At 40.6% G+C, this 17,389-nt stretch overlaps 2 protein-coding genes across 2 annotated transcripts; both read left to right on the top strand.

Moving 5' to 3' along the window:
- The first annotated feature begins 4,843 nt into the window (after positions 1-4,843).
- LOC141770795 (extracellular calcium-sensing receptor-like) lies at positions 4,844-9,646 on the top strand. The gene is made up of 9 exons (XM_074640640.1): positions 4,844-5,019; positions 5,273-5,567; positions 5,688-5,774; positions 5,992-6,261; positions 6,587-6,793; positions 7,543-7,818; positions 8,212-8,436; positions 8,533-8,656; positions 8,736-9,646. Exons 1-9 carry the CDS (start codon positions 4,910-4,912, stop codon positions 9,644-9,646), a joined length of 2,505 nt encoding a protein of 834 aa, XP_074496741.1. The 5' UTR covers positions 4,844-4,909.
- Positions 9,647-12,243: 2,597 nt separating this feature from the next.
- On the top strand, positions 12,244-17,263 carry LOC141770796 (extracellular calcium-sensing receptor-like). Its single transcript, XM_074640641.1, has 9 exons — positions 12,244-12,368; positions 12,656-12,950; positions 13,079-13,165; positions 13,307-13,576; positions 13,903-14,109; positions 14,871-15,146; positions 15,541-15,765; positions 15,862-15,985; positions 16,065-17,263. Exons 1-9 carry the CDS (start codon positions 12,259-12,261, stop codon positions 16,973-16,975), a joined length of 2,505 nt encoding a protein of 834 aa, XP_074496742.1. The 5' UTR covers positions 12,244-12,258; the 3' UTR covers positions 16,976-17,263.
- The last annotated feature ends 126 nt before the right edge of the window (positions 17,264-17,389 follow it).

Below are 17,389 nucleotides of genomic sequence, written 5' to 3' on the forward strand. Positions count from 1 at the left end.
TGGTTGTCTGTATCTCTGTGTCAGCCCTGATATAGTCTGGCGACCTGTCCATGTTGTACCCTGCCTTTGCCCAATGTCAGCTGGGATCGGCTCCACCCCCCCCCGCGACCCTCAATAGGATAAGCGGTTAAAGGATGGATGGATTAATAAGTACTTCTCTAATAATTCATAATGGAGGACTATATAGTTGATAATGAAGAGTTACTGAACAGGCAGGGAGAGCCTATATTAATGAATTAAGTAATGATCACTTTGTGAATATTTGTGACTTGATCATCTTGACCACTTGACTCATCATTCCTGATTAAATCTGAATCAGCTGCTGAGCAGCACAAAACTAGTAACGACTCATTAATTACTGATTACTTAAACATTACTTACTGTTTTTGTGTCCCTACAAGTAAAGTAAATCATAATACTGAGTACTTACTGAGGAGTTCCTCATTACCTCATCACTAACATATGATTACTTACCCTTTTTGTGTCCCAAAGTAAAGTGAGGCATAATACCGAATAATGAGGAGTCCCTCATTACTTCATCATTATCTTTACAATTAAAGGGACTGTTTGTAACTTTTTAAGCGTATAAATGTACCGGGTTGGGACACATGCGCGCTCGCATATGCGCGCTCGCGTGTTGCTGTACTCTCTCCTCCTCTGTCTGCTTGCCTTCACTCAGAGCGGACGCGCATTCTCGCGTACTCGCTCCACATCTAGATGTGAACGCGCGCTCACTACACACTGCAGAAGAGTTAGTTTAGCTCTGAGAGTATCTAGTGAATGTACAGTGGTCGTTTGTGCAGAAATAACTGCTGCAGGTCCTCCAGACCAACAGAGGTTTCCCGTGTCTTGTGAAGTGACGGAGTTACTTTATCGTCTCGTTACCGACCGGGTGCCGGCGTCTTCCTGCTCACTCCGGCTGTGGGCGGAGAGAGCAGGAAGACACGCTGCGTAGCCCCGCTGCCTCAGCCTGCGCTGAGGCAAGAAAAGCCAACACTAGGATCAGCAGTGATTCATGGAGAGACCTTTGTCTGGTCAGCTAACATTACTGCCAAGCAGGTGAAATATAGAGTGATATTGAATAGAATAGAGACTTTATTGTCATTGTCATTGAAAACAACGAAAAGCAGTTTAGCAGCTCTTTGCAGTAAAAACAAACATTAAAAGCAGCCATAAAAACATTCAATCACAAAGTACACAAATAAATAAATGGATCATCATAAAGTGCAGGTGCCATGATTATGGTTCAGCAGCTAGTGTCCTCAGCCTTTGGGGGGTGGGGGGTTCTACACACTTGACAGCCTGTGGGTAAAAGCTGTTTCGTAGTCTGTTGGTGTGTGTTTTAATTGTCCTGTATCTCCTACCAGAGGGAAGGGGAGCAAAAAGTACATGTCCAGGGTGGGTGGGGTCTTTGGAGATACAGCTGGCTTTCTTACAGAGCCGGCCAGCGTGTAGGTCACTGAGGGGGGGTAATGTGGTCCCAATCACTTTTTCTGCCATCCTCACCACCCGCTGCAGGTCCCTCCTGTTCTCCACTGTGCAGCTAGCAAACCACACAGTGCAGCAGTAGGTCAGGAGGCTCTCAATGGTTGCCCGATAGAAATTGATCAGCAGGTGTTGAGGAAGGTGAGCCTGCTTCAGCTTCCTGAGGAAGTAGAGTCTCTGCTGGGCCTTCCCCACCTGATGAGAGATGTTTTTGGACCAGGTGAGGTCTGATGAAATGTGGACTCCGAGGTACGTGAAACAGTCCACCCCCTGTACCTCCTCTCCACGTACGCAGAGGGCAGAGTGCTCCACCCGCCTGGTTCTCCTGAAGTCTATTATCATTTCTTTTGTTTTTGTTTTGTTTAAATCCAGGTTGTTATGGGAACACCATTGTGTCAGATGTTGGATCTCCTCCCTGTAGGCTGTCTCGTTGTTGTTGGTTATCAGTCCAACTACAGCAGTGTTGTCTGCAAATTTGACCATGGTGTTAGTGGGGTGAATAGTTGTGCAGTCATATGTGAAGAGGGAATAAAGAAAAGGACTGAGGACGCACCCCTGTGGTGTTCCAGTGCTCAGGGTCAGAGTGGTTGAGGTGTGGTCCCCCATCCTAACACACTGTGGTCTGTTCCTGAGGAAGTCCAGCACCCATTTGCTCAGTGAACTGCCTAAGCCCAAGTTGCTCAATTTTTGAACGAGTTTGTGTGGAATTATTGTGTTGAAAGCAGAACTGAAATCAACAAACAGCATCCTTACATATGTGTTGTTGTGATCCAGGTGTGTAAGGGCTGCGTGAAGAGCTGTTGTGATTGCATCATCTATTGATCTGTTTGTCCGATAAGCAAACTGGTGTTGGTCAAGATCGGCAGGGATGACAGTTTTAATGTAGGAGAGAACTAGTCTCTCGAAACATTTTGTGATTATGGGGGTTAGAGCAACTGGCCGGTAGTCATTCAGGCAGTTCACTTTGGTTTTCTTGGGTACAGGGACGATGGTGGTTTCCTTAAGGCATGTGGGAACAACAGACTGTTCAAGCGAGAGGTTGAAGATGGTGGTAAATACCCCATCCGGTCCTGTCGCTTTCCTGATGTTGACTCGGCGCAGGACGGATCTGACCTGGTGGTGTTGGAGCGTTATCGGTTGGTCCTTCTCTGGTAGTGCAGGCTGGATGTTGGTTTCCTTGTTCTCCCGGTCGAACCGAGCGAAGAAGTTATTCAGGGTATCAGGAAGAGTGTTGTCTGTGGGACTTAAGGCTGTGCAGTTGTTTTTGTAGCCAGTGATGGTTTTTATCCCCTGCCACATGCACTTGGAGTCGTTGTTCTTAAAGTGCTCCTCTATGCGCTGCTTATATCTGCATTTGGCCTCCCTGATCCCCCTCCTCAGTCTCTTTTGCGCCTCTTTGTATTCCTGCGAGGTCCCAGATTTAAAGGCAGAGTCCCGTGCTCTGAGCAGGGTCCGCACCTCGCCGTTGAGCCACGGTTTCTGATTCGGAAAGACTTTGATGGTTTTTGTCCCTGCCACACCTTCAGCACAAAAGTTTATGTGGGAGAGGACAGCCGTTGTGTGTCCCTCCAGATCTGTCTCCTCAGCAAATATTTCCCAGTCTGTGGTATCAAAACAGTCCTGTAGAGCTGAGGTGGCTTCCTCAGTCCACACCTGAACTGTTTTAATGGATGGTTTCTGTCTACAGATTAGAGGTCTGTATGCTGGAGTCAGAGACAGGGACAGATGGTCTGACAGTCCAAGATGTGGGAGTGGAGTGGCTCTGTAGGCATCTGGAATGCTGGTGTAGACCTGGTCCAGTGTGTTTTTCTCTCTTGTAGGGAAGTTTACATTTTTGAAGAACTTCGGCATGACAGATTTTAAGTTGGCATGGTTGAAGTCTCCTGCTGCAATAACAAGGCTGTCTGGTTGTGCTGACATTTGGTTGTTAATGGCACTCTGTAGCTGCTCCAAGGCTAGCTTAGCGTTAGCATTTGGTGGTATATAGACAGCTGTTATCATGACAGATGTAAACTCCCTGGGCAAGTAAAAAGGTCTACAGCTCAGCATCAGGTATTCTATCTCCGGGGAACAGTGTGTTTCAATAACCCTGGTGTCAGTACACCAGCTGCTGTTGACGTAAATACAAAGTCCTCCACCCCTGCTTTTACCGGAGTTGATGGTACGGTCCGCTCTGTAAAGAACGTGGCCTGCTAGCTCGATAGCAGCGTCCGGGGTATGCGAGTCCAGCCAAGTCTCTGTTATTAACATCACACAGTGCTCCAGGCAGCGCGATGTAATCCGCAGTCTTATCTCATCCATCTTGTTGCTGAGTGACCGGGCATTGGCAAGGAAGAGGCTTGGAATCGCCGGTTTGTAGGGGTTAGCCTTCAGCCTAGCTCGTAGCACCCCTTCTTAACAGATTTGTATTCATCATATTCAGACAACATATGTATTCAAATTCAAATCCATGAATATTATGAAGTTGAATATAATTTAAAAAAAGCATCGATCATTGATCTAAATTATTGATTGAGAGTTACTCATTAACTAATAGTTCATTAGCATTTAGATCCTCATTCATTTCTTTAATTACGTGATCATTAATCTTCTGGAAGCCATGACTATACAATGGCCTAACATTATACAGAAAATAATTGTAACTTTTTGTGTTCACTGTTATGATTATTTTCTGCAATTAAGCCTGCATGGATTTGCTGCCATTTTTTCTTAAATGCCTCCTAAATAAGATGCTTTTTGGGGTTTCAGTCAGACAAAGCCAGTGTTTTAATTTATGTAATATTCCGCTACATTTTAGAGGGAATTGAGTTGAGTAAGGTCATCCTGCCTGGAAGAGTATCTACATGCATTTACTGTTAATATGTTGATGTAAATAAGTACCATGTTTCCGCCTGTAATCCATGAAATAAAGTTCTACTATAAAATTGCAAATTGGACAGACTAATGGGGATATCCTTCTTGCCCACATGTTTATGCAGAACTAATCATATATGATACTTGCTCATCACACCACAAATCACACGCAAATTTAATGAGCCATCAATCATGGCGGTCATCCACAACTTCAATTTGAGTTGGAAAGGTTGCTGAAATTGCCTTGGTGAGATGTTATTAAAAGTGCACAAATAATTTTGCCTCAATACAAAATCAATCTCAAATGAAATGCATATTAGGCCCTGCCCTCACTTTTGCATATGCGCTGATGGGTGGGGTGCAAGATTAAACAATGCTGCAAGTCAATAAAAGGGGTTGACACTGGGTCAGAAAAGGAGTAAACAGGAGGAAAGCCATGTGGGCATTTTTAGATATCAACCTCCTCTTGCTCATGTACTCTGTGTTGTTGTATTCCTACTTTTCTTCTGCTGTGCCCTCCCCTCTCCATTACACCTCCTGCCGGTTACAGGGACAGTTTCATCTAAATGGGATGCACAAGGCTGGAGATGTGGTTCTGGGAGGGCTGTTTGAGACCCACTTCTTTTCTGTCTTTCCGGACTTGTCTTTTACCTCAGAGCCACAACAGCCAACCTGCCACAGGTCAGTCAGGGAACAGCAAAATGCAGAAACTGGAGGAAGTCAATCCCATCAGTGCAATTTATTTTTATATAATAAGATATTACTCTGTCAGAATTACATTGTGTATTTATGCCATTTCAGACATATCACTTGTCTCCTTTATATGTTTTATTCAGGTATTGTAATAATTGTTGCTATTTAATTGGCTTAATTGTTTGCAAAATCTGTAATTGTGCAACACGTTCATGTCAGCACAATGGTCTTTTTGTGTTAGTTTTGATGTTCTAGGATTCAGGCAGGCCCAGACCATGGCCTTTGCTATTGATGAGATCAACAGAAACTCCAACCTGCTACCTAACGTGACTCTGGGATACAGTCTTAATGACAACTGCAACAACCTAGGAATTGGATTCCGTGCAGCGTTGTCATTAGCCAGTGGTCAAGAAGAGCAGTTTATGTTGGACAAGACCTGTGTAGGAACCCCTCCAGTCCTTGGGATTGTGGGGGATTCTTCCTCTACACGTTCTATCGCCATCTCCACTGTCTTAGGTTTGTACAGAGTACCTATGGTAAGTTGTCTTCTGTTGTAGCATTTTAATTTTAAATGCAAAGTCAATTGTAAACATTGGACTAATCAGCCGATGAAGGATTTGAATGTTTTTAGGATGTACAGTCTGTGTCTTTCACAGGTGAGTTTTTTTTCCACATGTTCGTGCCTGAGTGACCGGCAAAAGTTTCCATCCTTCTTTAGGACGATCCCAAGTGATGCTTTCCAGGTGACCATCAGTCAGCAAAATAAAATGCATCCCTTTACTGCAATGAAATATAATATTTTCTGTGTAATACTTATCACATACGTTTTGCCATTGATGGAGCTGTTTGGTCTGAAGGGTACTAGTTAAACATGGTCCATTGTGGTACCAGTTTATCAGGTTAATCACTAAGAGATTATTCCAGCCTGTGCATTAATTCCTCCACTATGTATTTACTTAGGTGCGTGCTATGATTCAGATTCTCAGGCGCTTTGGCTGGACTTGGACAGGTCTTCTGGTCAGTAATGATGATTATGGATTCCACGTTGCCCGATCCTTTCAATCTGACCTTGCTCAGTCTGGTGGAGGGTGTCTGGCCTACTTTGAGGTTTTGCCCTGGGACAAAGACGCAGCTGAACTAAGGAGAATTGTGGATTTGATGAGGAAATCTACAGCTCGTGTGGTCATTGTCTTTGCACATGAGGGTCACATGATTAACCTCATGGAAGAGGTTGGACTTGAATTACGGCTTATAATTTGATATAATTAAACAACTTAATGTTTTAATTGTTAAACTGAAATATTTAAGTTACAATATAATATTGTCCTGTAGCAAATAGATTTAATTGAATAAATCACTCATCTTATAATGGAGCTGTTAACCAGTATAACTGGGCATTAGAGTGAGATCACTAACTCAAACAAATTACAACGACCTCCAGTTATATACTGTATACTGTGTAAAACACAGGATTGCACATGTGTATGTATGAGTAAGACAAGACATCAACTGTGTAACTACGAATTTATATATATTTCTATAATGCAATGCACAGGTGGTTAGGCAGAATGTGACAGGCCTGCAGTGGATGGCCAGTGAAGCCTGGACTGCAGCTACCGTGCTTCAGAGACCCCACCTCATGCCGTACCTGGGTGGCACACTGGGCATTGCCATCCGTCGAGGAGGAATACCAGGACTCAGGGACTTCCTGTTAAAAATACGTCCTGACCTACAACACAACAACAGCTATGGAAATAACATGGTGAGTTTAAGTGGAGACACCCCATGTGCGGAGGGTTAAACATTTAAATAATATATATTGCCATGAAACTTCCCCAGTTGATCACTTATATTAGGACAATTATTTTTTTGTAGTACAAATTTTCTGAAATGTGATGTTTAAATATTCATATGAGGCATTAACTTATTAAATATGTGTTAATTTGAATACATTTCCAGAACAGAAATCTGAAGTAAAAAATCTTCTTTCATTTTGTTGATATCTTAGAGTCAAAGGTTTTTACTTAACACATTTTGAGAAAATATTACCTTTAAAGACATGTATTGTAAAATTTAACATATTTTGAGGACACTACAAGTGAATTGGGTAAAAAATTGAGGGGGGTCTAATCTTTGTTTAGAAGTCACCATAAAACTTCCCCAGTTAATTACTTACTTAAGACAGTTATTTTTTGTATTACAAGTTTTCTGAAATTGTATGCTTAAATATGCAAATGAGGCATTATTAATGCTAACTTATGGTGAATTTAGGAGAAATCTTCAGAGAGACAAAGTGTTATAAAATAAACACCTAAACGTGTATTTTGAATGTTTTCTTTCCACTTCCAAGATTGAAGCAAAATAGCCCAAAATCGCAAAATTGACCAGTTCATGAAAAACTTTGTTTTTTGTCTGTAGTCACTCTCCCTAACCTTGCAATCTGATCTGGTATTTGTAAGAGTAATACGATATATTGTCATAATTTGTAACACAGTTTTTAATACATTTCAGGTCAATCAGTTTTGGGAATACACATTTCAGTGTAGATTTGCACCACCTCCAGCAGGTTGGGTGGAGGCTGGGGGAGTACTATGCACTGGACAGGAAGACCTAGAGAGTGTGGAGACTGAGTTGTTGGACATTTCAAACCTCAGGCCAGAGTATAACGTGTACAAGGCTGTGTATGCTCTGGCGTATGCTCTTGATGACATGCTGCGCTGTGTGCCAGGGAGAGGGCCTTTCAGCGGACACAGCTGTGCCAGATTGAAAAGACTGGAGCTATGGCAGGTGGGATATCAGTTTACACTCCACCTGTTCATAAGTCTAAATCCTATGCTATTTTCTGGAGTAATATTTCAAATATAGGATTAAATACAGTTCTATGAGATTACTAATCTCAAAGTGCATAGCAGATATCTGAAACAATTCCCCCTACCACAAGGTGACAGCACTGGATAATATTATCAGATCAGAGTGTATTGTCAGTGGGTATACAGTAATATCAGTGAATTCACTTTACTGTAAATGCTTTGTTGGAATTGTTAATATCTTCATATGTTCATTGGTGCAGTAGGCAGGTTGATAATTGAATACTAGATACCACTGTGTTCACCGTGGTCATATAGAATTATTTTTTCATCCTTTTTGATTTTCCTCTATCCGTTATTCTGATATTCTTAGCTTGTGTATTACTTGGAAAAAGTCAACTTCACAACCTCATTTGGTGATCAAGTGTCATTTGATGAGAATGGTGATGCCTTACCAATATATGATATTATGAACTGGCTTTGGCTCCCTGATGGACGAACTAAAGTTGAGAATGTGGGTGAGGTCAAAGAGTCAGCCAAAGGTGAAGAACTCACACTTGATGAAGACAAAATCTTCTGGAACTTTGAATCCAAAGAGGTTGCCTTTCATTTTTCAGACACCTATTTTGTGTAACATGCATGACTCATTAGAGCTATTTGACTCAACATAAGTTGTGTAATTTTCTCCCTACAGCCACCCCGGTCATTGTGCAGTGAGAGCTGTCCTCCAGGTACCCGAATGGCCAGAAAGAAGGGGGAACCTGAGTGCTGTTTTGACTGTATCCCTTGTTCTGAGGGAAAGGTCAGCAATAAGACTGGTTGGTATTCAGTATTAAACATTGCAATTTTTTAGATAAAATTTAAACATTAATCTTAACACTATCAATGTTTTCTTAGACTCCATGGATTGCAACAGTTGTCCAGAGGACTTCTGGTCCAGCCCCAAGCGTGACCACTGTGTTCCTAAGAAAACAGAGTTCCTCTCCTATCAAGAGCCTCTAGGTATCTGCCTGACAGTCATCACATTGTTGGGCACATTCATCTGTGCTGTTGTCCTGGGCATCTTCATCTATCATCGCAGTACCCCTATAGTACGCGCCAACAATTCAGAACTGAGTTTCCAGCTATTGATATCACTTAAATTATGTTTCCTCTGCTCACTGTTGTTCATCGGCCATCCCAGGCTGTGGACATGCCAACTGAGACATGCAGCATTTGGGATCAGCTTTGTACTTTGTGTCTCATGCATCCTGGTGAAAACCATGGTGGTTCTGGCTGTGTTCAAGGCCTCCAAACCAGGAGGAGGAGCCAGTCTCAAGTGGTTTGGTGCTGTGCAGCAGAGAGGGACAGTTATGGTTCTGACTTCTATTCAGGCAGCAATCTGCACTGCTTGGCTTGTCTCTGCTTCACCAGCTCCTCATAAAAACACTCAATACCACAATGACAAGATAGTTTATGAGTGTGTAGTTGGGTCCACATTTGGTTTTGCAGTGTTACTGGGTTACATTGGCTTACTAGCTATCCTCAGCTTCCTGCTAGCTTTCATGGCGAGGAATCTTCCAGATAGTTTCAATGAGGCCAAGCTCATCACTTTCAGCATGCTGATCTTCTGTGCTGTGTGGGTGGCCTTTGTCCCCGCTTATATTAGCTCACCAGGCAAATATGCAGATGCAGTGGAGGTATTTGCCATCCTGGCCTCCAGTTTTGGTCTCCTGGTGGCACTGTTTGGTCCCAAATGTTACATAATCCTGCTGAGACCAGAGAGGAACACAAAGAAAACAATCATGGGTCGGGGTATTGAGTCATAATACATGCTGACAGAATAAATACTTTTATCTATACAATACAAAAAAGGCAGAAAAATGTGTTGATGTAATAGCAATTTCTTTTGTAATTTAAAAAGTAGGCAGATGACAAATAACTTGGATCATTTAGCGTTATTGCATAGAGCAGATTAATAATCAATAATTAATTAATATGTATCTAAAATGAATAACCTAAACGTATTAATCATTAACCCTTGAATTGTTGTAAAATGTGAAGGAGAATGGTGACACTCCGCTTAAGATATCACACACAATTAGTTTTAATATCAGAATTTACTCAGGTGCCACCCAATTTTACAAAAACAGTGAAAAATTCAAAATTTGATTTATATCAATTGAGTCTGTACTTGAGTTATCTCAACTGAAAATGACTGAACTAGATAAATCGTTCTGAACAAACTTAGTCACAAATGTGGATTTCCAAAAGAAGGCAGGGAGAGGACAGAAGTGTGAGACAGACTTGTGTCCCTGCTGGCACCTACTAATTTCAGTGTTGTTCTTGTCCCAAACATGTACATGTTAAACAAAACTGCCTGTTATTAAACATAAGTTAGCAAAGCACAACACATCTATTCAAGTACATGTCATTTTGCATCAAATGTCATTACCATTTTGTTCTCATTCACAGCTGCATGTGTCTTTGGGTGACTGTGAGACAACATCTCAAAGGAATGTAGATAGTCTTAAAACCCAGGGAGTAGGCCATAAATTATTCTTTGTTTCTTCATTTGTTCCTCCAATTTGTTGCCACATAGCAAGAGGGTCGCAGGCTCAAACTTGGCATGGGGCCCTTCTCTGTGGAGTTTGTATGTTCCCCCCAAGTTAGCGTGGTTTTTCTCTGGGATCACCGGGTTCTTCCCACAGTCCAAAGATATGCGGTTTAGGTTCATTGTTGACTCTAAATGGCCTGTAAGTGTGAATTTGAGTATGAATGGTTGTCTGTCTCTATGTGTCAGCCCTGTGATAATCTGGCGACCTGTCCAGGGTCTAATGAGTACTTCTCTAATAACTCGTAATGGAGTATTATAAAACAGATAAAGATGAGATACTAGAGAACAGACAGGGAGAACCTATGTTAATTAATCATTAAGTAATAATTAGTTTTAGTTTATTTTTGACTTGATCATACCGACCACTTTCATGACTTGTTCCTGATCAACTCTGAATCAGCTGCTGAGCAGCACAAAACTGGTAATGACTCATTAATTACTGATTACTTAAACATTACTTACTATTTGTGTGTCCCTCCAAGTAAAGTGAGACATAATACTGAATAGTTAATGAGCAGTCCCTCATTACTTCAACATTATCTTTACAATTGATTCCTTTAAAAAATCAGAGACAGCAGAATTCTTAACAGATGTTTTATTCATCATATTTAGACAACATATACATTAAAATGCATATCCCTGAATAGTATCAAGTTGAATATAATTCAAAGAAATTATAAAAGCATTTTTTTTGAGAGTTACTCGTTAACTAATAGTTCACTAGTATTTAGATCCTCATTCATGTTTTAATTACATAATCATTAACTAATCTTCTGGAAGCCATGACTATGCAATGGCCTGACGGCCTAACATATCAATTAAAACACTGCCTTTGTCTGATTCAAACCTGAAAAAGAATCTTATTTAGGAGGCATTTAAGAAAAACATGCAGTGAATCCATGCAGGCTTAATTGCAGAAAATAATTATAACAGTGAATACAAAAACACAAAAAGTTACAATGCCTCCTAAATAAGATTCTTTTTTTGGGGTTTGAGTCAGACAAAGCCAGTGTTTTAATTTATGCAATATTCTGCTACATTTTAGGGGGAATAAAGTTGAGTAAGGTCATCCTGCCTGGAAAAGTATGTGCGTGCACTCACTATTAATGTGTTAACAGCTTTCTGTCTGTAATCGTAGAAATACAGTTACCAAATCTATAAAATTGCAAATTGGACAGACTGATGGGGAATTCTGTCCAGCCCACGTGTTTCTGCAGAACTGATCATATCTAATACCTGCCAAGTTTCTATGGTGCCAGCCACATACAATAACTCCCCGTCAAAAAAACGCAGAGCAAGGGAAGATGTTATATTTCACTGAGTGTCTTGGTATGCTGCTACCATCTAGTGGACATACTCTGGGCTAATTTGAGCATTTGGTGAGATTAATTTGGTGTGCTTATCACATAACAAATCACACGCAAATTTCAGTAGACATCAATCATAGCGGTCATCCACAACTTCAATTTGGGTTAGAAAGGTTGCTAAAGTTGCCTTGGTGAGATGTAATTAAAAGTGCATAAATTAATTCCACCTAAATGCAAAATCAATCTCAAATGAAATACATATTAGGCCCTGCCCTTACTTTTGCGTATGCGCTGATGGGTGGTGTGCAAGATTAAACAATGCTACAAGTCAATAAAAGGGGGTTGACACTGGGTCAGAAAAGGAGTAAACAGGAGGAAAGCCATGTGGGCATTTTTAGATATCAACCTCCTCTTGCTCATGTACTCTGTGTTGTTGTATTCCAACTTTTCTTCTGCTGTGCCCTCCCCTCTCCATTCCACCTCCTGCTGGTTACAGGGACAGTTTCCTCTAAATGGGATGCACAAGACTGGAGATGTGGTTCTGGGAGGGCTGTTTCAGATCCACTTCTTTTCTGTCTTTCCTGACCTGTCTTTTACCTCAGAGCCACAACAGCCAACCTGCCACAGGTCAGTATTTCAGGGAAACAACAAAATGCAGAAACTGTAAGAAGCCAATTCCATTAATAAAATGTATTTTATATGATAAGATATTACCTGGTCAGAATTACATTGTGTATTCATGCCATTTTAGACGTATCACTTTTCTATTCTATTTTTTTTTAATCAAGTATTGTAATAATTGTTGCTATTCAACTGGCTTAATTGTTTGCAAAATCTGTAATTTTGCTACACGTTCATGGCAGCACAGTTACTGTATCATGTTGTATTTTCCAACAATGGTATTTTTCTGTTAGTTTTGATGTACTAGGATTCAGACAGGCCCAGACCATGGCCTTTGCTATTGATGAGATCAACAGAAACTCCAAACTGCTACCTAATGTGACTCTTGGATACAGTCTTAATGACAACTGCATCAACCTAGGAATTGGATTCCGCGCAGCGTTGTCATTAGCCAGTGGTCAAGAGGAGCAGTTTATGTTGGACAAGACCTGTATAGGAACCCCTCCAGTCCTTGGTATTGTGGGTGATTCTTCCTCTACACGTTGTATCGCCATCTCCACTGTCTTAGGTTTGTACAGATTACCTATGGTAAGTTTTTCACCATGATTCTTTTATAGTATTTTAATTTTTAATGCGATGTGAATTGTAAACATTGGACTAATCCGCCGATCAAGAATTTGAATGTTTTTAGGATGTACAGTCTGTGTCTTTCACAGGTGAGTTATTTTGCCACATGTTCGTGCCTGAGTGACCGGCAAAAGTTTCCATCCTTCTTTAGGACGATCCCAAGTGATGCTTTCCAGGTGACCATCAATCGGCAAAATAACAATGCATGAAAATAAATGTACACTAAAAAATTCCTTCGAAATAACCTGTAAAGCAGGTTCCCCACTGAAAGACTATTCTTACCTGTGCATTAATCCCTCCACTCTGTATTTACTTAGGTGCGTGCTATGATTCAGATTCTAAGGCGCTTTGGCTGGACTTGGGCAGGTCTGCTGGTCAGTGATGATGATTATGGACTCCACGCTGCACGATCCTTCCAATCTGATCTGGCTCAGTCTGGTGGAGGGTGTCTGGCCTATTTAGAAGTTTTGCCCTGGGACAAAGACGCAGCTGAACTAAGGAGAATTGTGGATTTGATGAGGAAATCTACAGCTCGTGTGGTCATTGTCTTTGCACATGAGAGTCACATGATTAACCTCATGGAAGAGGTTGGGCTTGAATTACAGTTTATAATGTCATATAATTTCACAACTTAATGTTTTAATTGTTAACCTGAAATATTTAAGTTACAATAAAATATTGTCCTGTAGCTAATAGATTTAATTTAATAAATCACTCGTCTTATTAGTTAAAGGAGCTGTTAGCCAGTATAACTGGGCATTAGAGTGAGATCATTAACTCAAATTACACCAACCTCCAGTTATATACTGTATACTGTGTAAAACACTGAATTTCACATGTGTACGAATGAGACAGTCAAGACATCAACTGTGTCACAGTATGAATTTATATATTTATATAATGCAATGCACAGGTGGTGAGGCAGAATGTGACAGGCCTGCAGTGGATGGCCAGTGAGGCCTGGACTGCAGCTACTGTGCTCCAGACCCCCCACCTCATGCCGTACCTGAGTGGCACACTGGGCATTGCCATCCGTCGAGGAGAAATACCAGGACTCAGGGACTTCCTGTTAAAAATACGTCCTGACCTACAACACAACAACAGCTATGGAAATAACATGGTGAGTTTAAGTGGAGACACCTCAGGTGAAGAGGGTAAAACATTGAACTCATAAATATTGCCATAAAACTTCCCCTGTTCATCACTTATATTAGGACAATTATTTTTTGTAGTACAAATTTTCAGAAATTTGATGTTTAAATATGCATATAAGGCATTATCTTATTAAATATGTGTTAATTGAATACATTTCCAGACAGAAATCTGAACATTGGATAAAGCCAAGTTAAAAATGATTGTTTCATTTTGTTGACATCTTAGAGTCAAAGGTTTTTACTTAACACATTTTTCGAAAATGACCTTTAAAGACATGTATTGTAAAATTTGACATATTTTGAAGACACTACAAGTGAATTGGGTAAAAAATTGGGGGATATCTAATCTTTGATTAGATGTCACCATAAAACTTCCCAGGTTAATTACTTACTTAAGACAGTTATTTTTTGTATTACAAGTTTTCTAAAATTGTATGCTTAAATATGCAAATGAGGCATTATTAATGCTAACTTTTGGTGAATTTAGGAGAAATCTTCAGACAGACAAAGTGTTATAAAATAAACACCTAAATGTGTATTTTGAATGTTTTCTTTCCACTTTCAAGATGGAAGCAAAATAGCCCAAAATCGCATAATTGACCAGTTCATGAAAAACTTTGTTTTTTGCCTGTAGTGTCTCTCCTTAACCTTGCAATCTGATCTGGTATTTGTAAGAGTAATACAATATATTGTCATAACTTATAACACAGTTTTTAATACATTTCAGGTAAATCGGTTTTGGGAATACACATTTCAGTGTAGATTTGCACTACCTTCAGTAGGTTGGCTGGAGAATGGAGGAAAACTATGCACTGGACAGGAAGACCTACAGAGTGTGGAGAGTGAGTTATTGGACATTTCAAACCTCAGGCCAGAGTATAACGTGTACAAGGCTGTGTATGCTCTGGCGTATGCTCTTGATGACATGCTGCGCTGTGTGCCAGGGAGAGGGCCTTTCAGCGGACACAGCTGTGCCAGATTGAAAAGACTGGAGCTATGGCAGGTGGGATATCAGTTTACACTCCACCTGTTCATAAGACTAAATCCTATGCTATCTTCTGGAGTAATATTTCAAATATAGGATTAAATAAAGTTCTATGAGATTACTAATCTTAAAGTGCATAGCAGATATCTGAAACAATTCCCCCTACCACAAGGTGACAGCAGTGGATAATATTATCAGATCAGAGTGTATTGTCACTGGGTATACAGTAATATCAGTGAATTCACTTTACTGTAAATGCTTTGTTGGAATTGTTAATATCTTCATATGTTCATTGATGCAGTAGGCAGGTTGATAATTGAATACTAGATACCACTGTGTTCACCGTGGTCATATAGAATTATTTTTTCATCCTTTTTTGATTTTCCTCTATCCGTTATTCTGATATTCTTAGCTTGTGTATTACTTGGAAAAAGTCAACTTCACTACCTCATTTGGTGATCAAGTGTCATTTGATGAGAATGGTGATGCCTTACCAATATATGATATCATGAACTGGCTGTGGCTCCCTGATGGACAAACTAAAGTTGAGAATGTGGGCGAGGTCAAAGAGTCAGCCAAAGGTGAAAAACTCACACTTGATGAAGACAAAATCTTCTGGAACTTTGAATCCAAAGAGGTTGCCTTTAATTTTTCAGACACCTATTTTGTATAACATGCATGACTCATTAAAGCTATTTGACTCAATAAAAGTTCTGTAATTTTCTCCCTACAGCCACCCCGGTCAGTGTGCAGTGAGAGCTGTCCTCCAGGTACCCGAATGGCCAGAAAGAAGGGGCAACCTGAGTGCTGTTTTGATTGTATCCCTTGTTCTGAGGGAAAAGTCAGCAATAAGACTGGTTGGTATTCCGTATTAAACATTGCAATTTTTGAGATAAAATTTAAACATTAATCTTAACACTATCAATGTTTTCTTAGACTCCATGGATTGCAACAGTTGTCCAGAGGACTTCTGGTCCAGCCCCAAGCGTGACCACTGTGTTCCTAAGAAAATAGACTTCCTCTCCTATCAAGAGCCTCTAGGTATCTGCCTGACAGCCACCACATTGTTAGGCACATTCATCTGTGCTGTTGTCCTGGGCATCTTCATCTATCATCGCAGCACCCCCATAGTACGCGCCAACAATTCAGAACTGAGTTTCCAACTATTGATGTCACTTAAATTATGTTTCCTCTGCTCACTGTTGTTTATTGGTCGTCCCAGGCTGTGGACATGCCAGCTGAGACATGCAGCATTTGGAATCAGCTTTGTACTTTGTGTCTCATGCATCCTGGTGAAAACCATGGTGGTTCTGGCTGTGTTCAAGGCCTCCAAACCAGGAGGTGGAGCCAGTCTCAAGTGGTTTGGTGCTGTGCAGCAGAGAGGGACAGTTATGGTTCTTACTTCTATTCAGGCAGCAATCTGCACTGCTTGGCTTGTCTCTGCTTCACCAGCTCCCCATAAAAACACTCAATACCACAATGACAAGATAGTTTATGAGTGTGTAGTTGGGTCCACATTTGGTTTTGCAGTGTTACTGGGTTACATTGGCTTACTGGCTATCCTCAGCTTCCTGCTAGCTTTCATGGCGAGGAATCTTCCAGATAGTTTCAATGAGGCCAAGCTCATCACTTTCAGCATGCTGATCTTCTGTGCTGTGTGGGTGGCCTTTGTCCCCGCTTATATTAGCTCACCAGGCAAATATGCAGATGCAGTGGAGGTATTTGCCATCCTGGCCTCCAGTTTTGGTCTCCTGGTGGCACTGTTTGGACCCAAATGTTACATAATCCTGCTGAGACCAGAGAGGAACACAAAGAAAACAATCATGGGTCGGGGTATTGAGTCATAAAACATGCTGACAGAATAAATACTTTTATCTATACAATACAAAAAAGGCAGAAAAATGTGTTGGTAGTAATAGCAATGTTTTTTGTAATTTAAAAAGTAGGCTGATGAAAAATAACTTGGATCATGTAGCGTTATTGCATAGAGCAGATTAAAAATCAATAATTAATTAATATGTATCTAAAATGAATAACCAAAACGTATTAATCATTAACCCATGAATTGTCGTAAAATGTGAAGGAGAGTGGTGACACTCCGCTTAAGATATCACACACAATTGGTCTTAATATCAGAATTTACTCAGGTGCCACCCAATTTTATAAAAACAGGGAAAAATTCAAAATTTTATATTAATCAATTGAGTCTCATTTTATCAGGGTCTCTACGGAGTTCTTGGTCATGGTGAACAGTGATTCAA

This window comes from Sebastes fasciatus, chromosome 7 (assembly GCF_043250625.1).
Source record: "Sebastes fasciatus isolate fSebFas1 chromosome 7, fSebFas1.pri, whole genome shotgun sequence".
Taxonomy (NCBI): Eukaryota; Metazoa; Chordata; class Actinopteri; order Perciformes; family Sebastidae; genus Sebastes; species Sebastes fasciatus.